The sequence below is a fragment of the Oncorhynchus kisutch genome, linkage group LG13 (genome assembly GCF_002021735.2).
Source record: "Oncorhynchus kisutch isolate 150728-3 linkage group LG13, Okis_V2, whole genome shotgun sequence".
NCBI classification, from domain to species: Eukaryota; Metazoa; Chordata; class Actinopteri; order Salmoniformes; family Salmonidae; genus Oncorhynchus; species Oncorhynchus kisutch.
Window position 1 is genome coordinate 51,235,718 of NC_034186.2, and position 21,994 is coordinate 51,257,711.

Consider the following 21,994-nt stretch of genomic DNA (forward strand, 5'->3'; position numbering starts at 1 on the left):
ATTTTAGTCTCATCTGACCAGAGTACCTTCTTCCATATGTTTTGGGAGTAGAGGTATTGAGTTTGCGCCAGACATAGCGTTTTCCTTGATGGCCAAAAAGCTAAATTTTTGTCTCATCTGACTAAAATTATGTTTGGGAGTCACCCAAAACATATGCAGCTCATTCAGGGTTATCTTTGGTCTCTTTGTTGCCTCTCTGATTAATGCCCTCCTTGCCTAGTTCATTAGTTTCGGTGGGCGGCTCTCTCTTGGCAGGTTTGTTGTGGTGCCATATTCTTTCAATTTTTTAACAATGGATTTAATGGTGTCCGTTGGATGTTCAAAGTTCCAGATATTTTATTATAACCCAACCCTGATATGTACTTCTCCACAACTTTGTCCCTGACCTGTTTGGAGAGCTCTTTGGTCCTCATGGTGCCACTTGCCTGGCAGTTCCCCTTGCTTAGTGGTGTTGCAGACTCTGGGGCCTTTCGGAACAGGTGTATTTATACTGAGATCATGTGACACGTAGACTGCAAACAAGTGGACTTTATTTAACTAATTGTGTGACTTCTGAAGATAATTGGTTGCACCAGATCTTATTTAGGGGCTTCATAGCAAAGGGGGTGAATACATACGGACGCACCACTTTTCCGTTTATTATTTTGGGGACATTTTTTTGGTGTCTTTTTTTTCATTTCACTTCACCAATTTGGACTATTTTGTGTATGTCCATTACATGAAATCCAAATTGAAATCCATTTAAATTACAGGTTGTAATACAACAAAATAGGAAAAATACCAATGGGGATTGTCACGCCCTGACCGTAGAGATCCTTTTATTCTCTATGTTTGTTTGATCAGTGTGTGACTCGGGTGGGAAAGTCTATGCTTTCTGGTTCTTTGTTTTTGGCCGGGTATGAATCTCAATCAGAGACAGCTGTCTATCTTTGTCTCTGATTGGGAATCATATTCATCTAGCCTTTTTTCCTTTTCTCATTTGTGGGTTGTTGTCTTTGTTAGTGGCATGTATAGCCTTACAGAGCTTCACCTTCGTTTTGTTGTTTATTGTTTTGTTGGCGACATTTAAAATAAAAGAATGTACACTTACCACGCTGCACCTTGGTCAGGTAATTTCCTTGACCTTCCTTGATCGTGACAGAACGACCCACCACAAACGGACCAAGCGACGTGACCGGGAGGAGCAGACAGAGTGTACATAGGAAGACATTCTGGAAGGAAAGGGATCCTGGACGTGGAAGCAGCTAGTGGAAGCAGGTGGAAGCAGCGAGGAAGGCGGAAGCAGCCAGTAAAGGGGCCCAGCGTTATACAGGGTCACGGCTGGCAAGGAAGACCGGGAGGCCACTCCAAAAACAAAATTGGGGGGTCACACGGGGAGGTTGGCTGAGCTAACTCCCCGTGCTCATGGTAGGGAGCGTGGTACTGGTCGGGCACTGTGTTATGCGGTGAAGCGCACAGTGTCTCCAGTGCGCGTTCACAGCCTGGTGCGCTCTGAACAAGTTCTCCGCATGTGTCGTGCTAGAGTGGGCATCCAGACAGGATGGATTGTGCCTGCACAGCGCTCCTGGTCTCCGGTGCGCCTCTTCGGCCCAGGGTATCCTGCGCCGGCTCTGCGCACAGTTTCTCCAGTGCACTATCACAGCCCAATGCGTCCTGTGCCTGTGCTCCGCACATGCCGGGCCAAAGTGGGCATTCAGCCAGGATGAGTGGTGCCAGCTTTAAGCACCAGATCTCCAGTGCTCCCCCACAGCCCGGTTCGACCTGTGCCTGCTCCACGGACCAGGCCTCCAGTATGTATCCACAGCCTGGTAAGTACTGTGCATGCCCCAAGAACCAGGCCTCCAGTATGTCTCCCCAGCCTGGTGAGTCCTGTGCCTGCTGCAAGAACCAGACCTCCAGTATGTCTCCCTAGCCTGGTGAGTCCTGTGCCTGCTCCAAGAACCAGGCCTCCAGTATGTCTCCCCAGCCTGGTGAGTCCTGTGCTTGCTCCACGGGCCAGTCCGGGGTCTGTTCCACGGGCCAGTCCGGGGCCTGCAGCGAGGGTCCCCAGTCTGGGGCCTGTGGCGAGGGTCCCCAGTCCGGGGCCTGCTACGAGGGAACCCAGTCCAGGACCTGCGGCGAGGGTCCCCATCCGGGGTCAGCAACGAGGGAACCCAGTCCAGGACCTGCGGCGAGGGTCCCCATCCGGGGTCAGCAACGAGGGTCCCCGCACCAGAGGCGCCACCAAAGTGGGGGGAGCCAGAGGTGGAGCGGGGTCTGCGTCGCGCACCGGAGCCGTCACCAAGATAGATGCCCCCTGACCAAACAAACATAGAGAATAAAAGGATCTCTACGGTCAGGGCGTGACAGTACCCCCCCCCCCCCAAGGTGCGGACTCCAGCCACAAACCTGACACTATAGGGGGGCATCTATCTTGGTGACGGCTCCGGTGCGTGACGCAGACCCCGCTCCACCTCTGGCTCCCCCCACTTTGGTGTGACTCGGGTGGGAAAGTCTATGCTTTCTGGTTCTTTGTTTTTGGCCGGGTATGATTCTCAATCAGGGACAGCTGTCTATCGTTGTCTCGGATTGGTAATCATACGCCTTTTTTCCTTTTCTTATTTGTGGGTTGTTGTCTTTGTTAGTGGCATGTATAGCCTTACAGAGCTTCACGTTCGTTTTGTTGTTTATTGTTTTGTTGGCGACATTTCAAATAAAATAATGTACGCTTACCACACTGCACCTTGGTCAGGTCATTTCCTTGATGACGATCGTGACAGGGATGAATACTTTTGCAAGGCACTGAATATGTGACTAGTCTGAGCATAAACTAACCACAGAGCTCCTAGAGCATCGCTATGAGCTACACCCCAGACATAACCGAAAGGTTGCTGGATCGAATCCCCGAAATGACAAGGTAAAAATCTGTCATTCTCCCCCTGAGCAAAAGGCAGTTAACCCACTGTTCCCCTTCAATAAGAGGACTTAATATCCATAAAACCAGGTCAATAGCGTGACCAGTGTTAGTATTTTTTATTTGACTAGGCAAGTCAGTTAAGTCTTATTTACAATGATGGCCTAACCCAGCCAACCAATGGGCCAATTGTACATTTCCCTATGGGACTCCCAATCATGACCTGTTGTGATGCAGCCTGGAATCTAACCAGGGTCTGTAGCGACACCTCTAGTGCCTTAGACCGTTGCGCCACTCGGGAGCACGAGTGGTGCAGCTGTAGATACAGCACAATAGTTTGACTAGAGGGGGCATGTCCTTTTATCACAGTATTAAAGGAAGATCTCAATTGTATATTCCTCTTTCTCTCTCTATGCCTCTTCTATCCCCTTTTTACTGCAGCACACTAATTTCCCGGGTCTCTACTGGGAGAGAATGAATAGGGGTGGGGTAAGGATGGGGTGGGAGCGCCTAACAAAGCAGCAAGGAGAAGATGGAGAAAAATGGAAAGAGCACAAGGAAGTTGGGGGGCGTAGCTGCACCACTTAGCCCTACCACTCCCTCTTATTTCTTCTCACTATACTAACACTCTATACATCTCACAAAGTGAGCTTGCTCAATCTATCCTCTCGTTGCTCCACCTTGTCTCTTTTTAACTCTACCTCTGCCGCTACAGATGCATGTTTTCTCTCAATCTATTCTGAAGGAGATCTTCACTCTGCATGAATGAATTGATAGGACTTACAATGCAGGAGCAACGTACTACATAAATACTGTCACACCCTGACCATAGTTTGCTTTGTATGTTTCTATGTTTTGTTTGGTCAGGGTGTGATCTGAGTGGGCATTCTATGTTGTGTGTCTAGTTTGTCTGTTTCTGTGTTTGGCCTGATATGGTTCTCAATCAGAGGCAGGTGTTAGTCATTGTCTCTGATTGGGAACCATATTTAGGTAGCCTGTTTGGTGTTGGGGTTTGTGGGTGATTGTTCCTGTCTTTGTGTTTGTTACACCAGATAGGGCTGTTTTCAGTTTTTCTTGTTTTATATATTGTTCATTTATCATCTTCATTAAAGTTGTATCACAATAACCACGCTACGTTTTGGTCCACCTCTCCTTCAACAGAAGAAAGCCGTGACAAATACAGCACCTTACACATACAGAGGCAAGAACAAGTACGTGAACCATTTGGAATTACCTGGAATTCTGCATAAATTGGTTATACAATTTGATCTGATCTTCATCTAAGTCACAACAATAGACCAACACAGTGTGCTTAAACTAATTTCACACAAAGTATTGTATTTTTCTTGTCTATATGGAATACAGCATTTAAACATTTGTAGTGTAGGTTGGAAAAAAGTATGTGAACCCCTAGGCTATTGATTTCTCCAAAAGCTCATTAGAGTCAGGAGTCAGCTAACTTGGAGTCCAATCAATGAGATGAGATTGGAGATGTTGGTTCGAACTGCCCTGCCCTATAAAAAATACAGACAAAATTTGAGTTTGCGATTTACAAGAAGCATTGCCTGATGTGAACCATGCCTCGAACAAAAGAGATCTCAGAAGACCTAAGATTAAGAATTGTTGACTTGCCTAAAGCTGGAAAAGGTTACAAAAGTATCTCTAAAAGCCTTGATGTTCATCAGTCCACGGTAAGACAAATTGTCTATCAATGGAGAAAGTTCAGCACTGTTGCTACTCTCCCTATGAGTGGCCGTCTTGCAAAGATGACTGCAAGAGCACAGCGCAGAATGCCCATTGAGGTTAAAAAGAATCCTAGAATGTCAGCTAAAGACTTACAGAAATCTCTGACACATAACATCTCTGTTGCCAAGTCTACGATACGTAAAACACTGAAACAAAAATGGTGGTCATGGGAGGACACCGCGGAAGAAGCCACTGCTGTCTAAAAAAAACATTGATGCACGTCTGAAAAGAGCACCTGGATGTTCCACAGCGCTACTGGCAAAATATTCTGTGGACAGATTAAACTACAGTTGAGTTGTTTGGAAGTAACACACAACACCATGTATGGAGAAAAAGAGGCACAGCACACATCAAAACCTCATCCCAACTGTAAAGTATGGTGGAGGGAACATTATGTTTTGGTGATGCTTTGCTGCATGCTATTATCGACGTAAATAATGAATTCCCAAGTTTATCAAGAGATTTAGCAGGAGAATGTAAGGCTATCTATTGAAGCTCAACAGAAGTTGGGTAATGCAACAGGACAACGACCTAAAACACAGATGTAAATCAACAACAGAATGGCTTCAACAGAAGAAAATCCGCCTTCTGGAGTGGCCCAGTCAGAGTCCTGACCTCAACCCGATTGAGATGCTGTGGCATGACCTCAAGAGAGCGGTTCACACCAGACATCCCAAGAATATTGCTGAGCTGAAACAGCTTTGTAATGAGGAATGGATTGCATTGTTGACTGTATGTTTGTTTTTACTCCATGTGTAACTCTGTGTCGTTTTATCTGTCGAACTGCTTTGCTTTATCTTGGCCAGGTCGCAATTGTAAATGAGAACTTGTTCTCAACTTGCCTACCTGGTTAAATAAAGGTAAATAAATAAATAAATAAATAAATAAATATCCTGGGTCAACCAGTTATTAAATCGAAGGGTTCACATACTTTCTCCAACCTGCACTGTGAATGTTTATATGGTGTGTTCAATAAAGACATGAAAACGCATATATTTGTTTGTGTGCTATTTGTTAAGCACACTGTGTTTGTCTATTGTTGGAACTTAGAAGATCAAATCACATTTTATGACCAATTTATGCAGAAATACAGGTAATTCCAAAGGGTTCACATATTTTTTTCTTGACACTGTAACTACAGTCAAGGGACTTTTTCCTGGTTGGATCACATGGTCAGGAAAAACTCAGGGCCCTACACAGGACCTAGATTGTACTGAATAAGGGACAGGGAGGAACACATTGTTTATACGGTATGTGGCCCGTTTCAAGAAGATAGGCGTATGTCGCACATCATTATTTCACAGGAGAGATATTTGAGGATAAAACATTTTTATCAATATGGAACATTGCCTTAATATCAAACTTGTATGCCATCTTGTATGCCAAAATAGTTAAATAACGAGCCTAGTTGGTTTAGAGACGGACAAATAAAGGAACCTTCCAGCTGGACATTATTGGCTGAGGTAATGGATGGGCTGGACATGCCGAGAGTTTGGATTGGTCTGCCATGTAGCATGCTTCTGTCTATAACATGAGCTGCTCAGGATGTGTAGATAACACTTTTTTTTATCAAGGCTTTATTTGAAAGATATCATGAAGAACTGCCAAAGTGCTGCTACTGCTTTCAACATAGCTGCCCTGATGTTAAGACTAATCTGAAGATGGTGCTGGCTCAGGCTAACACTGGCGAGTGTAGAGACTGCAGAGTTATTGTTATCCACGTCGGCACCAACGATGTTAGGATGAAATATTCAGAGATCACCAAGTGCAACATAGTGTAAGCCTGTAAATCAGCTAGAAAGATGTGTCGGCATCGAGTAATTGTCTCTGGCCCCCTCCCACTTAGAGGGAGTGATGAGCTCTACAGCAGAGTCTCACAACTCAATCGCTGGTTTTCTGCCCCTCCCAAAAGATAGAATTTGGAGATAACTGGCCCTCTTCTAGGACTCACCCACAAACAGGACCAAGCTTGGCCTGCTGAGGAGTGAAGGACTCCATCTTAGCTGGAGGGGTCTCTCATCTTATCTATGAACATAGACAGGGCTCTAACTCCTCTAGCTCCACAATGAGCTAAACATGGAGCTGTTCGCTCTAGCAATCTCACTGGAATAAAGACCTCCTCTATTCCTGTCATTATTGAAAGAGATTGTGATATCTCACATCTCAAAATAGGGCTACTTAATGTTAGATCCCTCACTTCCAAGGCAGTTATAGTCAATGAACAAATCACTGATCATAATCTTGATGTGATTGGCCTGACTGAAACATGGCTTAAGCCTGATGAATTTACTGTGTTAAATGAGGCCTCTCCTCTTGGTTTCACTAGTGACCATGTCCCCCACGCATCCCGCAAAGGTGGTGTTGCTAACATTTACAATAGCAAATTTCAATAAAAAAAACGACTGTATTTTCTTCGTTTGACCTTCTAGTCATGAAATCTATGTAGCTTACTCAATCACTTTTTATAGCTACTGTTTACTGGCCTCCTGGGCCGTATACAGCGTTCCTCACTGAGATCCCTGAATTCCTATCGGACCTTGTAGTCATGGCAGATAATATAAAACATGTTGGTGACTTTAATATTCACATGGAAAAGTCCACATATCTACTCCAAAAGGCTTTCGGAGCCATCATCGACTCAGTGGGTTTTGTCCAACAAGTCTACGGACCTACTCACTGCCACAGTCATACCCTGGATCTAGTTTTGTCCCATGGAATAAGTATTATGGATCTTAATGTTTTTCCTCATAATCCTGTACAATCAAACCACCATTTTATTACATCTGCAATCGAAAAACAAATAATCTGCTCAGACCCCAACCAAGGATCATCAAAAGCTGTGCTATAAATTCACGGACACCCCAAATATTCCTAGATACCCTTCCAGACTCCCTCCAAGCTACCCAAGAATGTCAAGAGTACAAAAATCGGTTAACCACCTAACTGAGGATCTAAATGTAACCTTGCGTAATACCCTAGATGCAGTCTCACCCCTAAAAATGAAAAACATTTGTCATAAGAAACTAGCTCCCTGGAAAACAGAAAATACCTGAGCCCTGAAACGGAAATTGGAACGGAAATGGTGCTACACCAAACTGGAAGTCTTACGATTAGTTTGGAAAGACAGTACCATGCAGTATCGAAGAGCCCTCACTGCTGCTCGATCATCCTATTTTTCCAACTTAATTGAGGAGAATAAGAACAACGTTTTTATCCAAAGCTCAGTTGTCTTGACACTGCACAACGCTGCCAGGACCTAGGATCAAGGAAGACTCTGAAGTTTTTAAATATTATATCTCTTGACACATTAATGAAAATAGTCATGGCCTCTAAACCTTCAAGCTGCATACTGGACCTATTCCAACTAAACTACTGAAAGAGCTGTAACCTGTGCTTGGCCCTCCTATCCACCAGATGGGTGTGTTCCAAACTTACTAAAAGTGGCAGTAATAAAGCATCTCTTGAAAAAGCCATACCTTGACCCATAAAATATTTTTTTAACTATCGGCCTATATCGAATCTCCCATTCCTCTCAAAAATTTTAGAAAAAGCTGTTGCGCAGCAACTCACTGCCTTCCTGAAGACAAACAATCTATAGAAAACGTTTCAGTCTGGTTTTAGACCCCATCATAGCACTGAGACTGCACTTATGAAGGTTGTAAATTACCTTTTAATGGCATCAGACCGAGGCTCTGCATCTGTCCTTGTGCTCCTAGACCTTAGTGCTGCTTTTGATACCATCGATCACCTCATTCTTTTGGAGAGATTGGAAACCCAAATTGGTCTACACGGACAAGTTCTGGCCTGGTTTAGATCTTATCTGTCGGAAAGATATCAGTTTGTCTCTGTGAATGGGTTGTCCTCTGACAAATGAACTGTACATTTCGGTGTTCCTCAAGGTTCTGTTTTAGGACCACTATTGTTTTCACTATATATTTTACCTCTTGGGGATATCATTCGAAAACATAATGTTAACTTTGACACACAGCTGTACATTTCAATGAAACATGGTGAAGCCCCAAAATGGCCCTCTCTGGATGCCTGTGTTTCAGACATAAGGAAGTGGATGGCTGCGGACTTTCTGCTTTTAAAATCGGACAAAACAGAGATGCTTGTTCTAGGTCCCAAGAAACAAAGAGATCTTCTGTTGAATCTGACAATTAATCTTAATGGTTGTACAGTCGTCTCAAATAAAACTGTGAAGGACCTCGGCGTTACTCTGGACCCTGATCTCTCTTTTGACGAACATATCAAGTCTGTTTCAAGGGCAGCTTTTTTCCATCTACGTAACATTGCAAAAATCTGAAACTTTCTGTCCAAAAATGATGCAGAAAAATGAATCCATGCTTTTGTTACTTCTAGGTTAGACTACTGCAATGCCCTACTTTCCGGCTACCCGGATAATGCACGAAATAAACTTCAGTTAGTGCTAAATACGGCTGCTAGAATCCTGAATAGAACCAAAGAATTTGATCATATTACTCCAGTGCTAGCCTCCCTACACTGGCTTCCTGTCAAGGCAAGGGCTGATTTCAAGGTTTTACTGCTAACCTACAAAGCATTACATGGGCTTGCTCCTACCTATCTCTCTGATTTCGTCCCGCCGTACATACCTACACGTACGCTACAGTCACAAGACGCAGGCCTCCTAATTGTCCCTAGAATTTCTAAGCAAACAGCTGGAGGCAGGGCTTTCTCCTATAGAGCTCCATTTTTATGGAATGGTCTGCCTACCCATGTGAGAGACGCAAACTTGGTCTCAACCTTTAAGTCTTTACTGAAGACTCATCTCTTCAGTGGGTCATATGATTGAGTGTAGTCTGGCCCAGGAGTGTGAAGGTGAACGGAAAGGCTCTGGAGCAACGAACCGCCCTTGCTGTCTCTGCCTGGCCAGTTCCCCTCTTTCCACTGGGATTCTCTGCCTCTAACCCTATTACAGGGGCTGAGTCAATGGCTTACTGGTGCTCTTTCATGCCATCCCTAGGAGGGGTGCGTCACTTTAGTGGGTTGAGTCACTGATGTGATCTTCCTGTCTGGGTTGGCGCCCCCCCTTTGGGTTGTGCCGTGGCAGAGATGTTTGTGGGCTATACTCGGCCTTGTCTCAGGATGGTAAGTTGGTGGTTGAAGATATCCCTCTAGTGGTGTGGGGGCTGTGCTTTGGCAAAGTGGGTGGGGTTATATCCGTCCTGTTTGGCCCTGTCCGGGGGTATCATCGGATAGGGCCACAGTGTCTCCTGACCCCTCCTGTCTCAGCCTCCAGTATTTATGCTGCAGTAGTTTGTGTCGGGGGGCTAGGGTCAGTTTGTTATATCTGGAGTACTTCTCCTGTCCTATCCGGTGTCCTGTGTGAATTTAAGTATGCTCTCTCTAATTCTCTCTTTCTCTCTTTCTTTCTCTCTCTTGGAGGACCTGAGCCCTAGGACCATGCCTCAGGACTACCTGGCATGATGACTCCTTGCTGTCCCCAGTCCACCTGGCCGTGCTGCTGCTCCAGTTTCAACTGTTCTGCCTGTGATTATTATTATTTGACCATACTGGTCATTTATGAACATCTTGGCCATGTTCTGTTATAATCTCCACCCGGCACAGCCAGAAGAGGACTGAACATCCCCACATAGCCTGGTTCCTCTCTAGGTTTCTTCCTAGGTTTTGGCCTTTCTAGGGAGTTTTTCCTAGCCACCGTGCTTCTACACCTGCATTGCTTGCTGTTTGGGGTTTTCGGCTGAGTTTCTGTACAGCACTTTGAGATTTGATTTGATTTGATGACCTGCACCAAAGTTAGATTAGGATATAGGCCAAGGACTAGATTAAATGTATTTGTACTACTACTTTTTTGCTACTACTTTTAGTCTTCAAATATCTGGTTGTTTAGTACACTACCTTAGTACACTACTCTCCAGTAGGTGTACCAAAACAGTAGGTGTACCACAATATTTAAGGGCATTTTCTCAATAGTGGCATTACAAGTTTATTAACTTTCAAAGCAGAATAACTTTCCCATTGTTCCTCAACTGCAGTGTACGATATGCTATTTTCTATCTCTGACTAATTTTATCCAATGTAATAAACACAATTTCCAATTTTGCTAAATGGGACCAAATCCAGGTGGTGGGATACATATCTGCTGCCACCTCTCACCTCCTCCCCTGTGCCCTCCAACCCCTACTACTACATAAAACCTGTTAATTGGAATGACTGTTGATTTAGATTTAGGCAGTGCAGGTGATAATTAACAGTGCTGGTGATAATTAACACCCCCCCCCCCCCCCCCCCCCACACACACACACACACACACACACACAGAGCACAGAGATGGGTATTCTGCTGCAAATGCCTGTCGGATGTCATGATAGAATATATATGTGTTGTTATGTATGTGTTTTGGTGTGTGTACGTGCATGCGTGTGTGTGTGTCCACAGCCCTGATCATGACTCATTTACACTCAAACAGCTGTTGTAGCAGGGCAAGAGGATGGAAGGCATATTGTTTAAATTGCATTGGATAATGATGGTGGTCCTTATGAGCAGCAGGGTAGCAGGTCTCTTCCTTCTGAACCATCTAATTTGGCTATTATCCAAATCCTGCCAGTGCACTACCTCCCTCTGGGCTGAGGCTAAGGCTGTTCTTCTCATCTTACTGGGGTCTTAACCTTTGAAGTCAGTATGAAAACGATCCGTTTTTCTGACCATAGGGACCAAAAAGCACGGTAGAAGCCAGAATCCCAACATGGCCACAATAATAAGTTGATGTGAGAGTCATGAAGAGGTTAAACGTTTCCCAAGACTGGGGGCCATGAGTGGCATAGACACACAAAGCTGGGCTTCTTAATCCATAGCGTCCCTATACAGTTGTGTTCTCTATCCCCTTCCACACAACGAGAACTTGGCAGGAGAACGTACTTAGCATTCACACATAAGCAGTGTAACAGCTATAAGATTGCTGGAGCCTGCACTGAAGACACAAGCGGGCCCTGTCGAGCCCCCATCAAGAGTGTTGAAAGATGTTAAAGCACCTCCTTGCTGTTCAGCTGTAATGATCACAATTCTAAAATAATTAACGCATGGATCTTTCACACAGGTGTCTCCAATCCCCTGCTAAGATGAGAGCTGACCTGACATCTTACTCTTTTCAGGGCTTTCGATGTAAACTGTGGTGTGAAGCTACACCATCTTCTAGGTGTGAAGGTGTAGTCTGGGGAATCCTGACTGACAAACGGACCATTACAGTCTACTGTGTTGTCTGGCAGGAGGAAGACCCATTTCTGATCTGAGTCATGTTCTCAAGAGAGAAACATTTTTGAAATAGGGAGATTTTAAATGCAAAATATTGCTTTACAAAATGTTTTGCTACAGAGTGCCATACTGAACATGACCCAAGTGATCTAGTTCAGCTACTACACTGGTGTCCTATTACACTACTGCTGTATTATGTCTAGTGAAATCCCTTGTCCAGTGAGGGTTGGACACCTGAGAGAGGTTGGAGGCTCTCTCTCTCTCTCTCTCTCTCCTCACTGCAGCACACTACTAGCACTGCATAATTTCACTCTCTACTGGGTGAGGTAAGGATGATTCCCGCTTATGGGTCAGCATGGAAAGCTTACAGGCCTGGTGTTTGACGATATCACACTCACGAAATCACCATGGAAACATACCGGGGACACAGAGTCTTCAAATGAAAAAGACACGAGAGACCTTTCAGCTTTTTAGATGGCACCATTCTTATATCCAGACAAACTATTCCTTACCACAAGTTAACACATGGATAACAACATTAAGTGTGCTTCGGTGTACCTCAATCAGGCAAGAACATGTTCTGAATGAATAACAATTTCCAGTCCTCCTCTAGCCGATGGGGAAGCCTTGATGAACAAGACTTGGAAGGACAGCATCACAACTAGTTAGAAATGAATAATAAAACAGTAGGATCCCCATTTTGCTCAAAAATCATACTTCTTGTATATTTCCTTTTTTTCTCTCAATTATTGAAGTCTGAGAGGAAAATGTGCTGGATGCAAAAGTAATTAAATTCATAATGTTGTTAGATCTAATAATGTTTTTGTGAGGGGTTCAGATCACAGACCTGCAATAATATTAAAAAAATTACATATAAAAAAAATGAAAAATAATTTAAGAAAGATCTATATTATTTGTCTTGTCTATTCCACCTCCCCCGCCCCTCCCCCTTCATTGTAGGTGCCACCATTTTCTATTCCACCTCCCTCTCTCTTCCCCATGAGCTCATATTGTGGACATATCTATGCATAAAACAAAACATAATGGGTAGCTCATCTTATGTTTGAAAAATTGTTTGTGGGACCAAGGCACACATGAATAGAATCAGCCTGTATCCATCAATATTCTATACTGACATTCCAAATACAAATGATAAATTCAAACAATTCTACATTTTTGACTACTCTATTGAATGTATCTAATGTTGTTTCCTTGGCGCTGTTCACACGAGCTATGGAGAGCTGCAGTGAAAGATCATCAAGGAAGTTTTGTAGCCATTGCGTTATGCTGAGGTTATGTGAAGGCTTGCATCTGGTCAATAACATTATTTTTGCTGCAGTCAGTCCAGACAACCATACTCGTTTCTGGGGTACTGTGAAAGTCAGTGAAGAGTCATCTTCAACAATAAAATACTGGGGAGATGGGAAATGGCAGCACCAACTGTGCTCGACACAGACTTGGCGACCTGGGACCAAAAGGTCTTCATACTGGGGCAGTCCCACATCATGTGCATGTAGGTTCCAAAACTCAGTGAGTGGATAGAATGGTGTTCATAAGTGCACATAGCAGTTCTTAACTGCAAATGTAAAAAATATATATTTTAGGTCACGAAAGGATAATAAACCTTCATCATTCATTATGTCTGAAAATGTATGAGTTGTTTGTTCAGACCGTTGTTTAAAAATAATAGGTTTCCCTCCTAAAGGTAGGGAGCTATTTCTAAATATTGGTGTTTGGGTATGCCATTGCACTTTCCAATTACCCAGTTCTTCGATTTGTTGCCAGGTCTATATTGTGTGGGAGATTATTGGTCCTAACTGAGTACGGCACAATTTAGGAGATGAGGAAGAGAATAGTATCTCTCAGTCTGACTGGTGACACTATATTTTCCTCAATTTCCAACCAAGAAAGACATTTATCTTGATCAAATGTGTCAAGAGGGATTCTTAAAGAAAAACTAACAGGTCTGTGAGAGCCATAATTCTTACTGGTTGGTAGTTGATCAAATACTTATGTCATGCAATAAAATGCAAATGAATTACTTAAAAATCATACAATGTGATTTTCTGGATTTTTGTTTTAGATTCCGTCTCTCACAGTTGAAGTGTACCTATGATAAAAATTACAGACCTCTACATGCTTTGTAAGTAGGAAAACCTGCAAAATCGGCAGTGTGTCACATACTTGTTCTCCCCACTGTAGTTACTCTGTAGAGATGAGAGAACCTTCCAGAAAAACAACCATCTCTGCAGCACTCCACCAATCAGGTATTTATGGTAGAGTGGCCAGACAAAGCCACTCCTCAGTAAAAAAGCACATGACAGCCCACTTGGAGATTACCAAAAGGCACCTAAAGGACTCTCAGACCATGAGAAATAAGATTATCTGGTCTGATGAAACCAAGATTGAACTATTTGGCCTGAATGCCAAGCGTCACGTCTGGAGGAAACCTGGCACCATTCCTACGGTGAAGTATGGTGGTGGCACCATCATGCTGTGAGGATGTTTTTCAGTGGCACGGACTGGAAGACTAGTCAGGATCGAGGGAAAGATGAACAGAGCAAAGTACAGAGAGATCCTTGATGAAAACCTGCTCCAGAGGGCTCAGGACGGGCAAAGGTTCACCTTCCAACAGGACAATGACCCTAAGCACACAGCCAAGACTTCTGGATAAGCTTCTGAATGTCCTTGAGTGGCCCAGCCAGAGCCCGGACTTGAACCCGATCTAACATCTCTGGATAGACCTGACAATAGATGTGCAGCGAAGCTCCCCATCCAACCTGACAGAGCTTGAGAGGATCTTCAGAGAAGAATGGGAGAAACTCCCCAAATACTGGTGTGCCAAGCTTGTAGCGTCATATGCAAGAAGACTCAAGGCTGTAATCACATCCAAAGGTGCTTCAACAAAGTACTGAGTAAAGGGTTTAAATGCTTATGTAAATGTGATGTTTAAAAAAAAATGTAAACCCTGTTTTTGCTTTGTCATTATTGTCACGTCTGCTCCTCTCCTCCCCTCCGGTGTACGACGTAGCCAGAGTACTAACCACCGGTCCTGGGATTCATCATTACGCACAGCTGGCACTCATCATTAAGCGCAACTGTGAATCATTATGATTCACACCTGGACTCCATTATCTTCATAATTTCCTCCCCTTTATATGTCACTCTCCCAGGTTCACTCACCAGTTGGTATTGTTCTTGTGTATGTTAGTGTCATGTTCTTGGTTTTGTTGTTTTATAAAAACGTTTCACCTGCACCTGCTTCCGACTCACCGCCCCATCATTACAATTATGGGGTATTGTGTGTAGATTGATGAGGAAAAAATACAATTTAATCCATTTTAGAATAAGGCTGTAATGTAACAAAGTGTTGAAAAAGTCAAAGGGTCTGAATACTTTCCGAATGCACTGTATGTCATCTGCATATAATGAGATTTGGTGGTCCGTGTCCTCAACTGATATTTGCTCTAAATCTTGGGAATGATCTATTGTTTTAGCTAAAGGCTCCAGTGATAGGGAAAATAGGTGACTAGACGCTGGACAGCCTTGATAAGTTCCCCGTTTGATGTCGAACTGTGAGGAGCATTGGTTGCACAACAAGACCATCGCAATGGGGTTACGATACATATTTATAAATATTTAGCCAAATACCATTCTTTCCATAGAATACCAGAGACGGACAAAGGCCTGACTGCACAGGGGGATGGTATATTAGGAGTAATGTGCATTATACATATGAGACGTCTCAGACTGGCGTCAGACAATCTATGTTTGATAAAAACCTGTTTGATCAGGATTAACTAGTTTGGGTAAATGGTTTCAAGACGTTTGGCTAGAACCTTTTCGTACAATTTCACGTCACTGTTAATGAGGGAGAGAGGCCTATGACTTGAATAGAGAGTTGGGTCTTTACCTTTTTTATGTAACAGAGAGATAATTGCACTATTAACCTCTCCATTGAAAAAGTCCATTTGAATAGATGTTTGTATCATTTCTAATCATATCAAGCCAAGTTCAGACCAAAAGGTTAAATAGAATTCCGGTGGGATGCCATCCCATCCAGGGGATTTACCTCAGTTCATGTCTTTCAATGCATCATGCAGTTCAATGAGCATTATACTGTAGGTGCATTTAGAGTGTGAATCATCGGATGAGAGTTGTGCTAGATTCAAGCCCTCGAAAAAGGGTGTCTTGCTCTCTTCTGTATTTTGTACTTCAGAAGTGTATACTTTTTCATATACATTTTTAAATTGTAAATTGATTGATGGTGAAAAAGAGAACACGTCAGACTGAATGGGAACAACGTCATCAAGACTATTATTATTGCGTAATTTACTAGCTAAGAGGAAGCTAGGTCTATTACCGGCCACATAATCAGTTTGTCTGACTTTATGAATGAGAAATTCTGCTCTTAATCTGAGTAAGGAATTTAACTCTAATTTAACGATTTGATGATGAATAATTCTCTCTCCTTCTCGGCTGGAAAAATGTTCTGCTGTGGACGAGTTAGCAAGGATAAATTGAGACTGTTGAGACTTTTTCAAACCAGAAGCAAATGCTATTGTATTGTTTCTAATGAACCCTTTAATTGCATCCCACTGGAATTCATTATCATTCACCAATTCTTTGTTGAGGAGGATAAATTAATGTAAATCAGACCTGAATTGATTACAGAAATCCAATTTGTTTAAGAGAGTGAGATTAATTGTGGCACAATTTGGAACATTGGTTATGGTTTGCATAAGTTTCTGTCATGATCAGACATAGACATACAGTGTGTACAATTTCCACCTTTTGTACTAGATGCAATAACTGTGATGAAAGTAATATGGAATCAATCTATCCTTGAAAATGATCTGTGCCTAGCAGAGTAAAAAGTATATTCTTTCAGGTGTGGATTATGCACTCTCCATATTGTATATTTACCAGTGTAACATCAGAAACCATATTTTGCTACGCTATAGTGGCTAGTGGTTGAGTACCCGATTTGTTAAGATTTACACATTGTCGGGTTTATGGTTGTATTCATGTCACCACCTAAGACCATATGGAAATCCGATGTTAGAATTTTGGATAGAGAAACAAAAAAACGAATAATCGTAAGTATTGGGGGCATGTGCAGAAACAAAAATATATACAGTACCAGTCAAAAGTTTGGACACACCTACTCATTCAAGGGTTTTTCTTTATTTCTTATTATTTTCTACATGGAAGAATAATAGTGAAGACATCAAAACTATGAAATAACACGTATGTTGTAACCAAAAAAGTGTTGAAAAATGTAAAATATATTTTACATTCTTCAAAGTAGCACCCCTTTGCCTTCATGACAGCTTTGAACACTCTTGGCATTCTATCAACCAGCTTCATGAGGAATGCTTTTCCAACAGTCTTGAAGGAGTTCCCACATATGCTGAGCAATTTTTGGCTGCTTTTCTGTCACTCTGCGGTCCAACTCATCCCAAACCATTTCAATTGGGTTGAGGTCGGGTGATTGTGGAGGCCAGGTCATCTGATGCAGCACTCCATCACCCTCTAAACAAGTCACTTCTTCTTATTTGTGTCCTTTAGTAGTGGTTTCTTTGCAGCAATTCGACCATGAAGGCCTGGTTCACACAGCCTCCTCTGAACAGTTGATGTTGAGATGTGCCCATTGCTTGAACTCTGTGAAGCATTTATTTGGGCTGCAATCTGAGGTGCAGTTAACTCTAATGAACTTATCCGTCGCAGTGGAGGTAACTGTGGATCTTCCTTTCCTGTGGCCATCCTCATGAGTGCTTGATAGTTTTTGCGACAGCACTTGAAGAAACATTCAACGTTCTTGAAATATTCCACATTGACTGACCTTCATGTCTTAAAGTAATGAAGGACTGTAATTGCTCTTTGCTTTTTTGAGCTGTTCTTGCCATAACATGGACTTGGTCTTTTACCAAATAGGGATATCTTTTGTATACCTACATTGTCACAACACAACTGATTTGCTCAAACGCATTACAAAGGAAAGAAATTCCACAAATTAACTTTTAACAAGGCACACCTGTTAATTGAAATGCATTCCAGGTGACTACCTCATGAAGCTGGTTGAGAGAATGCCAAGAGTATGCAAAGCTGTCATCAAGGCAAAGGGGTGCTACTTTGAAGAATCTCAAATTTAAAATATTTTTAGGTTTGTTTATCACTTTTTGGGTTACTACATGATTCCATATGGGTTATTTCATAGTGTTGATGTCTTCACTATTATTCTACAATGTAAAAATAGTTAAAAAATTTATAAAAACCCTTGAATGAGTAGGTGTGTCCAAATTTCTTTCACATAGGCAATCCTCCCTTCTTCATCATTGAAACTTGAGATTACGGCGAAACACAACAATTACCACTTTTGTTTTATTATTAACAGAAGAAAAGGCAGCCAACTTCAAGTTGTTGTTTTCTATTTTGCATATATCATCATCCTTCATTATATGAGAATCCTGGAGTATGGCAATATCTACTCCTTTCCTATTCATAACATCAAAACAACTAGTATGCTTTTTTTCTCCTTTTATGCCCTGTAAATTCCAAGAAAGCACAGTTAGCTTAACCATTAAAAAATCTGGAAGAGACTTTGTTGCAAAAGTAATAATGAGTACAATCCCATTTTAAAGTAAATACAAAGTAAATAGATGAGTAATCAATAATCAGTATAGAATACAGTACGTAAATCTTTTTTTTAAACAACATTTTCCAAGAGCCCTCCCAGATTGCAACTCATATAAACATCCCCCTTTCCCTCCCCTACCCTCCCATTAAAAAGGGAATACTTGTGATTATATTGCAATTGTATTAGACGTGTAATATCTACAGCAATGTTTGATTTAATTATGAGACTATTTGCCATATGTACTATTTTGTGTGTGTGTGTGTGTGTGTGTATGTATGTGTGTGTGTGTGTGTGTGTGTGTGTGTGTGTGTGTGTGTGTGTGTGTGTGTGTGTGTGTGTGTGTGTGTGTGTGTGTGTGTGTGTGTGTGTGTGTGTGTGCATGCATATATATGTGTGTGAACCTGTTGTGTATTCAGTGGAGAGCATTGTCTCTTAGAGCTAGTCAATGGGCGACATCACATATACTCAGAGCACTAAACGAGAGTGACTGGCTATGAGGAGCAGAGGACACTGAGTCTGCACTTTCCAAGATGTCAAAAGATTGCTGACACATGATTGGCCAGGGGGTGGGCTTTCCAATCCCCCAATCCCATGATTAAGGGGAGAACATAAATATGCTTTAGTCCCAGACTCAAGGAGGGTGGATTGGGTGGATAGATTTTTCCCTGTGAGGTTTTGCCAAGGTCACTCGTGGTTTTCATATTGATGATGTACAGAAGGAGAAACTATAGCCTTAGGTTACCTAGCTGGCGCAGTATTGGACTATCATCCTGGCAAGCAGACTCTCTTGGTCTAAATGCCACAGACTGATCACCAATGGTTCTTAGGGAGAAAGTGAGGCAAACAAGCCACCTGCCATCAGTGATAATGTAGGCCTGATGCAAATCAGAGGCCTTTAGATTAAATTGATCTGGTGCCTGACATGGGCACCCATGACAAAGATTCTCTCAGGTAGAAGTGTATAATCTTTCAAATGCTTACACATAATCGCATACAGGGGTATACACTTAGTATACAAAACATTAAGAATACCTGCTCGTTCCATGACATAGACTGACCACATGAATCCAGGTGAAAGCTATATGATCCCTATATGATCCCAATCAGTGTAGATGAAGGGGAGGAGACAGGTTAAATAATTATTTTTATAAGCCTCGCGACAATTGAAGCATGGATCGTGCACCATTGAGAGGGTGAATGGGCAAGACAAAAGATTTAAACGCCTTTGAACGGGATATGGTAGTAGGATCCTGGCGCACTGGTTTGTGTCAAAAACTGCAATGCTGACGGATGCTTCACACTCAACATTTTCCTGTGTGTATCAAGAATGGTCCACCACCCAAAGGACATCCAGCCAACTGACACAACTTGACACAAAAGTAATTGGAGTCAACATGGGCCAGTATCCCTGTGCAACGCTTTGTAGAGTCCATGCCCTGACAAATTGAAGCTGTTCTGAGGGCAAAAGGTTGGAGGTGCAACTCAGTATTAGGAAGATGTTCCTAGTGTTTGGTATACTCATTGTATATTGGGTGTTTCAGACATTTAGTAAAATACAACTCTGAAACTAAGAAGTAAATTCAGCACATCGGGTTTCCTATGTCGTTGTAAGGCAAAACCTGAAGAAAAAAAACTTGTATCTGCTCACCATCTAACAAAGTGGGGCTTTGATACCAGACACAGCTGCCAGACAGTGTCACTCCACCTCCTATACCTCCTCAAACTGGCCAGGTCCTAAGGTACAAGCCTGTGTTAGTAGTAGTGACAACAGGACCTTTGACCTTTTGCATTTAGCAACATTGGTGCAGGAATCTATTATTCAGACAGATAGAGGCCCTGATCCAATGCTTTAAAAACATAGCCTGCCTTCCTTCCTTCATTCATTCCTTCCTTCCTTTCTTCTTTGTGGTAATCCCTGATCTAACAAAAATGGCTAGGTATAATTCATGGTTCTATCCCATAGCTTCCACCATTTCAACCATATCAGATCGCTTATTTCTCAAATGAGGGTGGAAGGAAGGATGCAGGAGGTAGGAGGCTGATGGCTCTGTTCTGTTCAATGTCCTGGCTCGGAGTTGACTACTTCAGTCTAACTGCCCCTTTTATGAGCACAGCAGGCATCACTATTGATCGGTGATGCCTGGCAAGGGGCCTGGATAGTCTGGCTAAAGCAAAACATCATTTGTTTTAGGTCTACATGATGAAAAAATTTATTTCACACAAGCAAATGAAGATGGTGAACCATTACTATTGATGTAATAATATTGATATAATATAGGTTGATGGCACCTTAATTGAGGAGGATGGGATCGTGGTAATGGCTGGAGCGGAATGAGTAGACTAGTATCAAATACATGAAACGCATAGTTTGATGACATTCCATTTGCTCCATTATGAGCGTCCTCCCCTTAACAGCCTCCACTGATAGGTATAATACTATTAAATCACAGAAACACACACACACACAAACACAGGCAGGGAACCAGTACTTGTTAGGTGTGTGTAGAAATGGGGAGGGGAGGCCATACTTACATTCCAGGTGCTTTTTCTTGGGTGCTGTCTGCTCATGAGTGGTGGCTTTGCAAACAGCTCGAGCAACCTCCGATCCCGTTAAGCTGTATTGCGCCGCGGCAATGCGGTCCGTCAGCGTCTGCCCCGACATCTTCTCTCCGTGGCGTCAAACCTCACGAATCAAACGTCAAAAATGGTCCCCCCAAAGCACAACCAGTCGTGGTATTCCAGACTGCCCTTAAAAATCCACTGGGGAGGTGGATATAGGAAAACAATACTCTCAGCCTAGATATGGGGAAATGTTCTGAGATCGGAAATGAAACGACAAATTGAAAAGGATGCTTGACATGGATAATGGCAAATGCGTCGTGCTTTCCTCTCGAGTCCAATTTACCGATAGCCTATGCCTTACTCAGCCCTGGCCCATGCTATATAAACTCGATTTGATAAACTCGATTTGCCAATAGGCTAACAGCGGTGCAATTTATCATCAATACGCAATACAAAAAGGCAAAGGGAGAGATGAGGTCGATTTATTTTCTATGATACCTTCTCGTTGTAATTGTCTATAAACGGGTATTTATTTTTTGCAATGTTTGATTTGTATAATTCTACATTAGTAATAAATGTTTTACATTTAAATATCCGTTCAATTACTTGTAGGTTATTCTATTCTAAAGTCCTTACTGTAACGGTTTGGATGGTCTCCTCCTTATAAAATGCTGGTTCGCTGTGGATGATGCTCGACCAACAACGCGTCCTTCTCTCTTCCAGCGAAGGACTATATTCCTCGCTAAGGACCCCAGTTTTTCAGCCAACTATTTCGCCTCTCAATTTATGGGCCATTAAATAACAGTGTCGTTCTTCCTCCCAGTGATCCACCGTTCACCAACGACGATGCTTGAAACTGAGGAGGTGGATGGTGGCGTTTCGGTGGATTTGCCTTGTTTGTTAATTTATTTATTTGTTAT

The 21,994-nt window shown here is 42.6% G+C and overlaps 1 protein-coding gene across 9 annotated transcripts in view; it reads right to left on the reverse strand.

Moving 5' to 3' along the window:
• LOC109902923 (clathrin coat assembly protein AP180) overlaps window positions 1-21,994 on the reverse strand; it is a 69,779-nt gene extending 47,785 nt beyond the window's left edge. For 8 of the 9 annotated variants that reach the window (XM_031786522.1, XM_031786528.1, XM_031786527.1 and 5 more), the window contains exons 1-2: window positions 21,711-21,932; window positions 21,045-21,272 (exon numbers count right to left, since the gene is read on the reverse strand). In XM_031786522.1, coding sequence (XP_031642382.1) covers window positions 21,045-21,174 — 130 coding nt within the window. In that variant the 5' untranslated portion in view covers window positions 21,175-21,272; window positions 21,711-21,932. Of the gene's footprint in view, window positions 1-21,044; window positions 21,273-21,710 lie in introns of all 9 variants that reach the window. The other variant, XM_031786520.1, reaches the window with a different exon arrangement.